At 37.1% G+C, this 13,124-nt stretch overlaps 1 protein-coding gene across 1 annotated transcript in view; it reads left to right on the top strand.

The window, feature by feature from the left end:
• Positions 1–13,124, top strand: part of LOC145764373 (uncharacterized) — a 30,094-nt gene that overhangs the window by 4,226 nt on the left and 12,744 nt on the right. Inside the window, exons 2-9 of the mRNA XM_082575989.1 lie at positions 1,643–1,752; positions 3,821–3,949; positions 4,357–4,512; positions 8,221–8,431; positions 9,086–9,272; positions 10,432–10,579; positions 11,203–11,299; positions 11,872–11,979. Coding sequence (XP_082432115.1) covers positions 1,643–1,752; positions 3,821–3,949; positions 4,357–4,512; positions 8,221–8,431; positions 9,086–9,272; positions 10,432–10,579; positions 11,203–11,299; positions 11,872–11,979 — 1,146 coding nt within the window. The remainder of the gene's footprint in view (positions 1–1,642; positions 1,753–3,820; positions 3,950–4,356; positions 4,513–8,220; positions 8,432–9,085; positions 9,273–10,431; positions 10,580–11,202; positions 11,300–11,871; positions 11,980–13,124) is intronic.

The following is a 13,124-nucleotide window of genomic DNA, read 5'->3' as shown; positions in this document are numbered from 1 at the left end:
TGAATTAGGCTGTAATAAAGAATTAACTCTGTTTTTTATTAGGTCTGTTGAAAACGAATACTGCTCTATGAAACGAATCTTACCTAATTCACGGCAAAAAGAAACCGGAAAGTTTTGCGCAGAAACGAAGTTTTCTTGAGTAAGCAACGAAACAATGGACACAAAAATAAATCAAGGCATTTTGTGTAGATATTAAACGAAATTTCGTATCGAAAATTTTTTGGCATATTTCAACATGACAACACGTGTAAGGCAAGTTGAGAAAAGCAACAAAATCTGCTTGACGATGAAGGACGCTCTAATCAGGTCGGCCTGTAGATAATAGGGTGTGAAAACGATTGCTACTACTTGAGGTAGATTCTAGGTTGACGGATTTGACCACTCTCTGAAACGAGAATAACACCGGATTTTAAAACTGGACACACACACATAGTTTAAAACTAGATACAGACACACGTTTCAAGCAGCCTTATTTTTGTTGTTGGTAAAGTTGATTGTATTTCGCACTAAAGGCGCATAACAAAGACGTGTTTCGCCTTATTTCATTTTTTTAATAAAGCTTTTTAATTTTCTTTCTTTGTTTATATCATTTTAGCACATTCAACTTACGTGAAAAAACTAGCGTTAGGCTATTGACTGTGGCGTAATGTCGAATTGTCAGAGAGATCGCAGAGCGAGTTGACATTCCATTTGTGTGTGTTTTTATTTTTGTATCTGGAGCCATTTCTATCGATTGCGCTTGCACACACGAAGCAGAGGCCAGTTACTGTACTGCCAGCGTTGTTTTTAAAGAAACATGGCTTGCTCTCAAATTCCCCTCTTTAGCTGGTCATGGAATATTTTAAAAAAAAGAAAAAAGGGGTAGAGTTTGCTTTGAAAGAGAAAGGAGCCTATATCTTTCTGTTTTTGTGTTGAAAGGTTTTACAATCACTCATACGCGCTTCAAGCACCACCATACACTGTTCAGAGCGCAGTGCCGCATACCGATATGCTTGCTCGTTTATTTGCTCTATTGTTGTCACTTGGTTGCCAACATGAATGACCACTCTCTTTTTGAGGCTTTTTGTTTGGCCAAGTGCTTAACCGCGCAATTGGAAAACTAGCCCTGCCAGTGTACTTCGTGTGCCAAAAGTGGACATACTGGTTTTTAGACCACATTTTGGAGATGTGACTTTTTGTGTCTCAACATATGCTTACTACGTTTGCAATAATTGGCTGTGAATACTCAAAACAAAACCCATGAAGTGATTCCGTGTAACAATGTTGAGTAAGATTTTTGTTGAAAATAGTTCCAATAATAGTTTTCTATTGTATTACTTTAAACACTTTACACCCCGATACTCTAAGATTGCAACTGAATCTTTCTGTGACAATAATTTTTTTGAAAAAGAGTAAAACCCAGTATGCTTCTAGAACCTAGATGCTGGAGCATTTTAGTTTAAATGCTCTTCATTACATTTGCAGTGGAAAAGCAGTGAATATGTGAACGTTACAATGCATAAAAAGTAGAAAAGTTTAGCTGTAATTGCCGATTGCAGTAAAGGTGCAAAACTAAAAAGTTGTTTTAGTGTTTTCAATATTCTTGCCGTTTTTACACTTTGTATGAGATCCATGCCAAATGTTATTAACTTTTTTTTGCCAGGTTTGTCATGCGCTGTGACTGATGAACAGGAGGTACCGGTAGGCATTTCTGTATGCCCTTCTTTGTGCTCTGGTCCCAACTGCTCGTCCAACCTGCGCAGGCAAATACAGGTATTTACTGCATTGTTTCAGTGGCTCTTCAAATTACTCTAAATTGTAGAGTTTTTGAAGTAATGCTCATTTGTGATATCTCATTCGTTGGTTGGACAAGTGCAAGCGACAGATGTCCGAGTTTAATTTCTTATCAGACAATTTGTGCACATCTCAATTGGCATCATCGAAGGCTAGTCATAACTATGAAGATGGACAGTTCTACACATCATTAACATTTTATACTCTCTGAGGATGCATAGACGTTAAAATGACGTCAGATATGTCAGCAGTTGTAAAATTTAAACATTTTTTTGACAGCTTTGTGACTTTCATTTTGTACATCATCAACTAATTGAAAGTAGAAGGTCAATAACTTCTCTAATTACAAAAAAATACTAAACATTTTTCCAGACTCAACTTTTTTCCTGTATAATAACGATTCAGACCGTTGCTTTTTTGCCTTTTTGGTTGTGTATAGACCACGTTAATGCGGTTATTCGGTCTACGACTTTATGCCGCGTTCCGAATGACGCGATCCCTAACTCAACTCAACTTTGTGACTTTCATTTTGTACATCATCAACTAATTGAAAGTAGAAGGTCAATAACTTCTCTAATTACAAAAAAATACTAAACATTTCCAGACTCAACTTTTTTCCTGTATAATAACGATTCAGACCGTTGCTTTTTGCCTTTTTGGTTGTGTATAGACCACGTTAATGCGGTTATTCGGTCTACGACTTTATGCCGCGTTCCGAATGACGCGATCCCCAGGTCGCAAACACGACCTTGGCTATGGTCGCAAAGCACGAATGAGGCGAGATATTTATTTCGTACTAAAATTAATTGAATTCGGCAGTAATTTCATTTGTCACTGTATCAATTTTAATTCATTTGAACCGCGGCATAAAGTCGTGTATTTGTAGTTATTTGTGATTGTATTTATTTCTTAACACTACTCCAACAAGAGAATCAAGTCACTCTTCTTGAGAGAGAATGAGTCTGACTTGAAAATGAGGCATTTCACATTCCTACTCAGAAGATATTTTTTACATTGATTTTTAATGTTGATGGGATTGCTATGCCAAGTTCCTACGTGGGTGGTTACTGCTGACTGCAAACTTGTGTCCACAGAACAAAAGTTTGTAGTTTGTTGCTTTTGCGTTTTTTTTTTTTTTGGTTCTACCACAAGAGCATCTCATGTGACTGATTGAAATGAACGAAAGAAATTTCCTGATTCAGCTCTTTTTTGATAAACTATGACTATAGCATTTTGCAAAGCGATGAAATATAGTTTTGAGAAATGCTCTGATGTCCGAAAGAGAACTTTTCTGAAATGTTTCAGTTCGTCCGAGTTTTAACTTTCTTTGTTGGAAAAGTGGTACTTTTTTCGCCACCAGTCATTTATCAATACATTCTACTTGATGCGCAATGACACAAGACTTGGTCATTTGTTTTGCGATCGTTTTTGAGACATTGACATCCGTCTGTTTCCTTCAATTACAGCTTTTGCTTGGTTGTCTTAAATCTTTACAAAGCATAAATTCTTCCTTAAGCACAAAACATAAATTCTTTCATAAATTCTGTGTAAATGACCATCTGTTGATATCATCCCTTATCCATGGAGATCCAACAATCTTGATAAAAGTTTTGTCACAAAAGTTTATAGGCTACCACTTTTAGCTGGTTTAGTAAGTAACCACCAGCAAGAGGTACACAGAACCTGGAAAAGATTTTTGGGTGTGTGTAATTTTTGTATTTTATAAAAAAAAACAAAAAACAGTAAAACAATCTTTGTTGATGTTTGGGGTAACGCAATGTCAATGTGAAAGTAACTTTAGAATTGCCATGACGTTCTCATTTTTGGGCACTATGAGCGTCACGGGTTGCACGCAAGACTTGGTTCTGCCCTGGATCTACAGTACACGCTACCTTGCTCGTGTTAACATGAAGCTTCTGAACTGCAACGGTATGTCCACTCATATGAGCACTGGTGGTGCGTTTTTAAACGTAGTCTTTCTATATTTAAAGCTGGAGCTTTAGCGTTTTTACACTGAAAGACTGAAGTTTTTTTTTAATATGTTTAGGCGTTTACTGAAGAAATTCAGACTCCTCATTACGAATGCTCTGCGAACAGTGTCGTGCCCTCAAATGACAGCAACAAGTCATACACTGAAAGACATATAATTTATGTCAAAAATAAAAAGTATCAAAACGTGAGTACGGAATTATTTTTATCGCAATGTTATCTTCTGCGTTGGTTCAGTATTTTCGTATGATGAGTTGACATATCGAGTGTGATGCTTTCTTTTTTATTTGGTTTGTGAGGGCCCAAACGACCCACAACTGGTCAACGCTCGGAATTGCGATCTAGGAACGGTGCTTCAACTCTCGGGGTGTACGCTTGAGGAATGCAATTACGGACAACTCTCCATTTAGCGGCATCAAGTGAATAGCATAATTTACTGGCAGCGGGACTTCATTAACAAACGGAAACTTCAGTTTTTGAACCTCGTGACCGGGTCTTCATCAATGGTTCAAAGCTTTTGCAAAAATGCCAGGTTTGAGCGTCTGAAGAGGCTTTTCCAGTCGTGAGCTGAATTGTGTATTTTATTTTCTGCAGATATTCCTCACCTTCGTAGAAGATTCAATTGCACCCATGCTTCACACCACAGGCAGCGCTGGCTTAGAACGACACTATAAGTTTGCTCTTGTGTCTCAAGTGCCGGTGAATTGGATTTTATCTGGTAACTGTGGCGATCCGAGATACTCCTTCTATGTAAGTTTTTACCCCGCAAAGCCTAAAAAATATCTTTTTTTTATTAAACTAACTCTTCCTTGCGGTTTACGATTTGGTTTGTTTTTGCTTGGGTGGTCGTGGTTGTTTCATTTATTACGATGTTTTGTGCATATTGGATTTATATAAATATTACACCACGCCCTTCTGTCGTTGAGTGTTGGCGTTTGCATTTTGTGGAACTTTTCTAAAAGTTAGAGTTACCGGTACACAAAAAAGACGCGCTGCGGTTGTCGAATAATAATAATAATGCATGTAGCAGGTCGTAGGAATCCATTTGTTGCACTATCGTTTAATATGATTTGTTGCAAACTGATTGCAAAGTTTAAACCATTGCCAATTTACCATCCACTTCTTAAAAATACGGATAATGGCGTAATAAAAGCTTCAATCTATAGAATGCAGCGTGGTCAACGATTATTCGATTAATTAAGAGTTGTTCCTACGTTTGGTTTTTCAAGTTTACGAGAATGAGCATTTCAGATAAGACGTTCACCTAAAATAAGCGATTGAATCTCGATTTTAAAAGTTTCGAAAACGAAAGCAGTACTTTCTATCACGCATCGGAAATATGTTCATAAAACGTTGTTTTTTTTAAACTCTGTTCCCGTTGCACCATAGGACAAGTCACCTTTCGTGTTTGCAATAACAGCTTGCACGTGCTAAGCATTAAAATAGGCGCATTTGTTGGTTAGTTGGATTCAATGGAATACCTATGAAATTTATAAAGTTATCCTCATTAGTAATAGCACCCATCCTCACTAATCTATTCAATGAATGTATTAATCAAGGTGAATATCCTGACATCCTAAAAATTGCTCAAGTGACTCCTATACATAAAAATGGATCTAAAAAAAGCTGCAGCAACTACCGACCAATATCAATCCTGTCACCTTTTACAAAAGTATTTGGAAAATGCCTGTTTGACCAAATGCACAAATATCTAGCAAAAAAAAGACCTTAGTTATTACACCTCACCAATTTGGTTTTAGGCCAGAGTATTCCACTTCACTTGCTGTTTCAAACATTTGTGATGACATTTTAGCAAATCTTGATAACAAAAAAACCACCTGTTCGGTATTTCTTGATCTTGCTAAGGCTTTTGATACAGTCGACCATACTATTCTCATAAAAAAAATAGAAAAATATGGATTTCGAGGCCATTCCCAACAGTTGTTAAAAAGTTACATCAGCAACCGTCAACAATACACAGTTGTAAATGGTGTTCCGTCCACTTCTAGAAAAGTTACCTGTGGAGTTCCCCAGGGTTCAACATTAGGACCTCTCCTCTTTTTGTTGTATGTAAATGATCTGCCAAACTCAACAAAAATGACTGTTAAATTATTTGCTGACGACACAAATCTAATGATGGCAGACAAATGTGAGAATGACTTACAACAAAATGTGAACACAGAACTCGAAAAGGTTCTCACTTGGATGAAACTTAACAGGTTATCAATAAATTTTACAAAAACAGAATACATGCTTATTACAAACAAAAAACAAATAAGAAATGTTAACATTAAGATTGGAAGTAAACCAATTCAGCAAAAAGATCAAATCAAGTACCTTGGTGTCTATATTGATAATAAGTTAACGTGATGGAACTTCAGAAAGGCCAATTGGAATCGCTAAAAAGAAGAAGATAAGTTAACGTGGAAACACCACATAGAACAAGTCTGTGGGAAAGTTGCAAAGGGTTCTTGGGCACTATTAAAACTGAGAGATTATGTGAATTCAGACACATTGACAACCGTTTATTATACTTTAATTTACTCCCACCTTCAATATTGCATTACTAGCTGGGGTAAAGCTTGCAACAAAGTTCTAGATCCTCTCAGAAAAATGCAAAAAAGAATAATAAGAATAATCACAAAAAGCGATTATAGAGCCCATACCAGTCCATTATTTTTTAAAATGAATATCTTAAAGCTGGAAGACATATGTACACTAGAAGTAAAAAAACACATGTTCAGAGTCTGCATGAACTTGTACCCTTCTGCCTACTGTGCATTGTTCACAAGTTCTTCACTCATCCACAACCATAACACTAGATATCAAGCAAACAATAATTATTTTGTTAAACGCACTAATACAGAATTTGGCAAAAAATCCATACAAGTATTTGGACCAGTGGTGTGGTCAGAGGTTCCAAGCAATCTCAAAAAGTTATCTTTTTATGATTTCAAAAAACATAGCAAAGCATCAGCTTTGCAAAGTTATGATACTTGATAAGTGGGTTTTCATTTGGCCTAAGCTCTTATATTCAACAATGCCTATTGTCATGGTGTCCAGTGTCCACTGATTTTCATGATTTCTTTTCGTTGGAAAATCTAGTATACAATTCTATGAAGTTGACAATTAATTGTAAGCTACTAATCGAAGTATTAGTCTTGTTTGTGTTTTTTTTTTGATTGTAACCAATTTGGTTAAATTGTTGATTAGTTTCATAACTCAAATTATTCTTTCCAGGGTGGCAACTGACTAGTTGACCGTATGGTCGTTTCGTTGTCTCCCTATCAATAACAAAACCTAAACATTGTATATATGTATTATTGTTTTATGTCACTTTTGTGTTTTGTTTTTTGATAAATAAACGATTGATTGATTGATAGTAGTAGCATACGAATTTGTTTTTCTTATCTGTGAGGTGTGATCACTGTGATGAACCAGCGCCAGCAAATCAATCTAATTTTTGTATTGATTCAACCTCCGCAAACGTTGAATCAATGCAAAAAACACTGCTGGGGAAATGTATTTTCTGTTTTTTTGTCTGTATAGGTGTTCCAAAACTAGCCAGCGCAAAAAACAATGGTGTCCCTTTGAAAGTACCAAAAAGGAAGTTGAGTCAGCGTATGGTGGGGTTGTTCATGGGTTGTTTGAAACTGAAACGAAATATTTCGAAATGCGATGTATTTTTGTGTTCAACACTAAATCTTGTCTAAGCTTTCAGTCGACGATTTCGATACCCAACTTAACGTTCGCTATATTCTGCCGAGTTTACGGCGATTTTCTTTTGTTTTTTGGCCAAGTTTCTTACACATGGTGTGCCGTTTCATCCAAGCAGCTGTTACTTTCAGTGGTAGGAAAATAATCTGCCCATTAACGAAAAATTACGCTCGCTTCAAGACATGATGTTCAAAATATCTAGTTTAGTGAACCGATATGATCAAATTCAGCATATTACTTACTATCATTACGTCTTTATTTGTGCCGTAAAGCTTGAGCAAATGGTTTCTTCACTGCGCTGCGTGTTCGTTTGGCGATTGCAGCTAATGTCGCACCAAACTCGTTCTATCTTCCAAAGACGTATACTCGTATAGCTTCAACTCATACATGACAAAATTATTCTCATTTTGCTTTATTTAAGTTGAAAATGCAAGGGATAGCATGACCCGACGTTTCGCCTCACAGGATAGTTTGTCCAATTCTCCTCATGTTTTTAAGTAATATACATTTTCAAGTTTACATTTTCAAGTTTACTTGTTTTGATATGAAGAGCCTCAGTGTGTGAACAACTGAACAACCTCGTATTCGTCATCCTTTTCCTTCCTCTGTTCGTCTAGCGAAAGAGAGATTCAGTGTTGCTGCTGCAAGTTCTCCTGACTTTATTTCAATTCTTTCTTGATGTTATTTTTGGACGGTTTCAGTTTCGATTTCTGTGAAATCAGCTTGTACCTTTTTTTACAGAAAAACCACGCTGTTTCCACATTCCAAAACTTAGCTGAGTTCGGTACAATCGACTTCGATTATCCAGCAGGGTTAAGCTCACAGCAGGTGAAGAGCATCTGCTGCGGGCGAGCCTTTAACGTTGCTGGTGGCGATTGCGAGTTGACATCTTACCTTGAAGTCGAGGAAGCAAACTTTATTGAAACAAAAGTTGGACTATCAACGTATTCAGGTACCACTGCTCACCTATCCGTTTTTACATCTGCGTATGAACTCAATGTAGTCTATATCAGCCAGCTAAACAATCCCCAGACAGCAAATTAGTCGTTTTTTTACATTGATTCAACGTCTACAGACGTTGAATCAATGTAAAAAAGCGACTGGTTTGCTGTCTGGGTCCCAAGTTCAACGCTAAAACGACGACGACAAATCACACAAAAATTTTGCTCATTGTTTAACATAAAAAGATTGGTAGCTAAAAATCTATTGTTACATTTGTAAAGTAGGACTTGAAAGTAATGCAAGTATGACCACATCAAACAAGATTGTGCTGCTATTTTGCATTCATCAAATGCTGGCATTTGCACAACAATCTAACCTCTTAGTGTAATTTATTAAAGAATCGATTTCGCTATAGTAATAGCATCTTCAGCTAGCACATGTAAAAAAGAAAACTTGAAAAATACGTAAAACAAACAAATAAAGCAAACTCCGATATTTTCAACACGCATAAAAGCTCTTTTTTGAATAGATGGTTACATAATATTAAAATCAAAAGCTGCAAGCCTAAATCTTAAACTGGTGTTCTGCCACGATTTCCAACAATATACTGGTACAAAATTGAAGAAATACATGAATATTATCATCAAACAATGCATTATTTCAGAAGACCAGCGCAAGCAGTGTCAGATGAACAAAAGTGGCAAGCTTGCTGAAGATCAAAAAATCTCCGTAAATAGCGACGTACATGTCAGGAGCCTGAAAAATTTCAAGTTTTCGTCTGCTTGCTCAAGCGGAGAGACATTTTTTTCGAATCCTGATGTTTTCGCAGTGGAACTGTCAGATAATGATAGGTGAGTTAAAATCCGCGCTGTGGAGTCGGAGGGATTTTGGCCTGTCCGGAGTAGGAGTCGTTGAAAAAAATGCCGACTCCGATTCCGGCTTTGATATAAAACGATGAACAACTTTTGCAATATTTTTTCAAAATACTGTTTTTGTTCTTCGTATAGTTTTGCTTTCCTATGGATCTAAACGTTTGTTTTCGTTTTTTTTTCAATCACTGCCTGGACTCTGGAGGTTCAGTTTATTTTTTTGTGAACGACGTTGTGTTGTGAGTATGCTAGTGTGGTTTTGATGCTGCTGCAGCCGTTGTGTTGTAGTAAGTGAGTATGCTAAATATGGTTTTGATGCTGCTGCAGCCAATTTTATGATAGCCACTGGATCTAGCCCGGAGGAACAAAGTTGTTCAACAGTTCTGCTGTTCAGTTCAGTGCTTTCTTTCGTTTCGGCTTGTTATGGTCGAAGACCGTGTTGATGTTGTGTTGTGGAATAGTTGCATGTGAAGTCTTTCCGTGGTGTCGTGTTTTGCATCCTGTTTGTAACATCGGAAAGAAGTCGTTGTGTCATTTTTTCACACAACAACAGAGTATTTAGTGAGAAGAGAGTTTAAACGAAGCAGATTTCTGTGTTGTTTTGTTTGGTCTGCTATGGTTTAATGCCACTTTTCGAGCCAAAGCGGCAGTGGCAATGCAAAATCTTTGTGGCATGTTGCAACCAGCTGTCATGAACTCTCGTGCATGTCTCCTCGTAGATGTGCTACGATTTCGCTTAACCCAGCACGTACTTTTACAAAGCACTTGCATTGAATGGTATGAGAAGAGTTGACTACTCAAAATTTTATACTGTAGCAAACTAAGCAATATATTCACTAAGTATGTGTAAAGGATTGTCTTTTGAAATCTTTTCTGCGTATAACAACTATATGTACACCATCCCCATTTTTGCATGACCGACACAAGCTGGTTTCAATCTTCACGAATCTGCCTTGAAATTATTTCAAATGTGTTGTTAAAGACACTGCTCTGAAAACGTATATGTACGTGTTTGGTGCAGGTTTAAATTTGGAAACGTTTGTTATACGCACTTGCCATTGAAAACAACGCAAACTTTATTGACCGGCCGAAAAACATGTTGCAATTTTTCAAGAATACATTGTTTTTCTTTTTATTTCAGAGATGCTGTGATTAAGCTGCGTTTCCCGGACGCTTTCAGGCTTAAAAGTGGAGACGACAAAATTATTTTGTTGCTGGCATCTGGCAACATTACTTGGCAGCTCCTTGGTATTCCTGGAGAAGAGATCGACACCAGACTCACTATAGTCGTATGTTTTGAACAATTGACTTTTTTCGGTTTTATGTTGATTCTATGTAACAATTTTGATAAAAACGGGTTTGAGTCTCTGCAGACGTTAAACCAATGTAAAAATGACGAATTTTGCTGTCTGGATGGAAGACTGCTATGAGATTAACAAATTACTTGTACGAAAAGTGAACGGATTAATTTAAGCGTTTGTTGACCCCAATGGAATTCATTTTTTACTGCGCTTTTTAACAAACGCAGCATAGTCCAAAGACAGCTTTTAATCTGTCTTATTCTGACAGAGTGCGTATATCCTGCTTAACATTGAATAGAACATCATTCAACCATTTCTATTCGAACAACTTTCGTTTCTACAGTATTGTGAAAACACTTGTTACTACCAAATTAGCCTTTTTCACATTGATCGAACGTCCGCATACCTTGGATCAATGTAAAACAAGGACTAGTTTGCTGGCTGTTGTGATGATATTTGTTTTTGTTTGTTTTGGCCCTGCAATTTGACGTCTACACCTGATGGATGGTTAAAGTGCGATGTGAACAAAAATGCATGTGTGACTATTGGAGACCAATCCATTGTAGTTTTCCATAGCCAACAAAACTTTGAAGCCAACGATTCTTGCACAGGTCCCTGACGGAAACACGGTTGATACCAGTGGACTGGTGTTCAACAACAATATAGAAGGTTTGGGAAAGGAGACCAAGCCTGAAATTTCGCTAAGTGGTGGGTATTTCACGTTCAAGTGCTGTAGTTATACAGCTTGACAGCTAGGGAATCTGCCTTTTTACGTTTTTCAAACGTTAGCCGACGTTCCACTTTTGCTAGCTGAGTAACCGCTACAACACTCCATTGCTTGTGCTGTCAGTGTTATGCAACCTTGTGTTTCTCAGAATCAATTTTTATTTTTACTTCACTTAATGCCCAGGATACTACAGTTTGTCTTATCTTACGTAAGCTTTCTCGTGACATTTTCTCTCAATTGCTTTCTTATTTTTCTCTTTTTTAAATGAAAAGAAAGATTTACGAAATAGAAGTTATTTTATTAGCCTACTCACAAAAATTCGATTTTAAGAAATACCTGGCTAAATTAAGCACAAATATTAATAACTTCAAAACATAGTTGACAGCGTTTGTAATCTGTAATCACACAAATTTATGGTTGCCATTCGTAATTTTGTATGCACAGACGCTGTTCTGCTCCACATTGTTGTGCTTGTTGTTGATGACAATCTTAAGTGATTACTTCCTCATGTAGATGTGAAGTCTTACGATGATATTTGTTGTTTTTTTTTTAGGGAAAATTAATCTTGATGAAGTTCTACAAATTTATGAAGGCCAAGTTGTGTCTTACGCAAATTTTGTCGGCACACCTGATTACATTCAGATATCGTTCTTGAGTGATGGTGAGTTGCTCTGAGATATTTCCATTGTAGCATATTGTAAAAGCAAAAACGCCCAGAAAACCAAGGATTAATTTGTCGAAATTAACGTACAAAATTATCAAACTGGCAACTCTTCTACTGGTGAACTTCGTCCTTTATGGTAATCATCAAACAAGTCTCCTGACAACCATTTTCTCGTTGATCCATCCAACACTGTTCCTGCTTTTGGTGGGTGTCACCAATTGGATTGATGATCTTGTTATCGGTGGCTTGTTTTCCTGCACCGCGGTCACATCTGGACGATATTTTCCGGTTCTGTTTTAGTACAGAATGCTTGATTGCTTTTCAAATCATTCTGCTGTAACGTAAAAATGGACATTGTTATCTTAGAAAATGACAAACTAAGTTACGCTAGGACCTTAGCACTCCACGGGGTCTTCCAAACGCCTATGTCGTCCATACGTTCATCTATGGGTCGGCCTATGTCGATACTGAATTGCTTTAAAATCTGAATTGTGTAACCTAAAGGGTTTAGCTTTGACACTGTTATGCGATCTCAACTGTTATTGTTGTTGCCCAGTTATTCCTTTTGACGTGGCTTATGCAACCCTCTTCTATTTTAGTGTTGTGTTTGGGTAAAGCTGTGCGTCACTCGAAAACTTTGACTGCCATTGCAGTTTTGTGAGCTTGACTGCACTCGCTTTGCAACATTCCAACTCGCATGGTTTCCATTTTCACGTCTTCAAACGTAGCCGCGACATCCTTGTGATTACGTTAAAAAAACGTCAAAAGTTGTTAAAATGTTTGTTCATGATTGATCAGCAAAACAAACGCTTCAACCAGTTTGAGTAGTTCACCATTAAGAATGTTAGTTTACCACAAAAGCTGTCCCTTTACTCTAACCGGACGTAACCTTCACTGAATGGAGCATCGTATTCAAGCAGTTACGGTTGACCTATTCATTCAATAAAGAAACAAAGAAGAGTTTCGTCAGTGCGCGATTTTTTTGCAAATACTATGTTGCTCTCGGCTATCTTAGAATTAATATATTTTCCAGCCAGTAAAAGTCGCTTCGACGTCTGCAGACGTGTAAACAATGCAAATGAGGAAACTTCGTGATGTGTAGTATTTGGTTTTTTGTTGTGAGCGTTTCGAATAAGCGTCTT

Source organism: Aplidium turbinatum, chromosome 2 (assembly GCF_918807975.1).
Source record: "Aplidium turbinatum chromosome 2, kaAplTurb1.1, whole genome shotgun sequence".
NCBI lineage: Eukaryota > Metazoa > Chordata > Ascidiacea > Aplousobranchia > Polyclinidae > Aplidium > Aplidium turbinatum.
The sequence above is the reverse complement of the archived record's forward strand: the minus strand, read 5'-3'. Positions and strand labels throughout refer to the sequence as shown.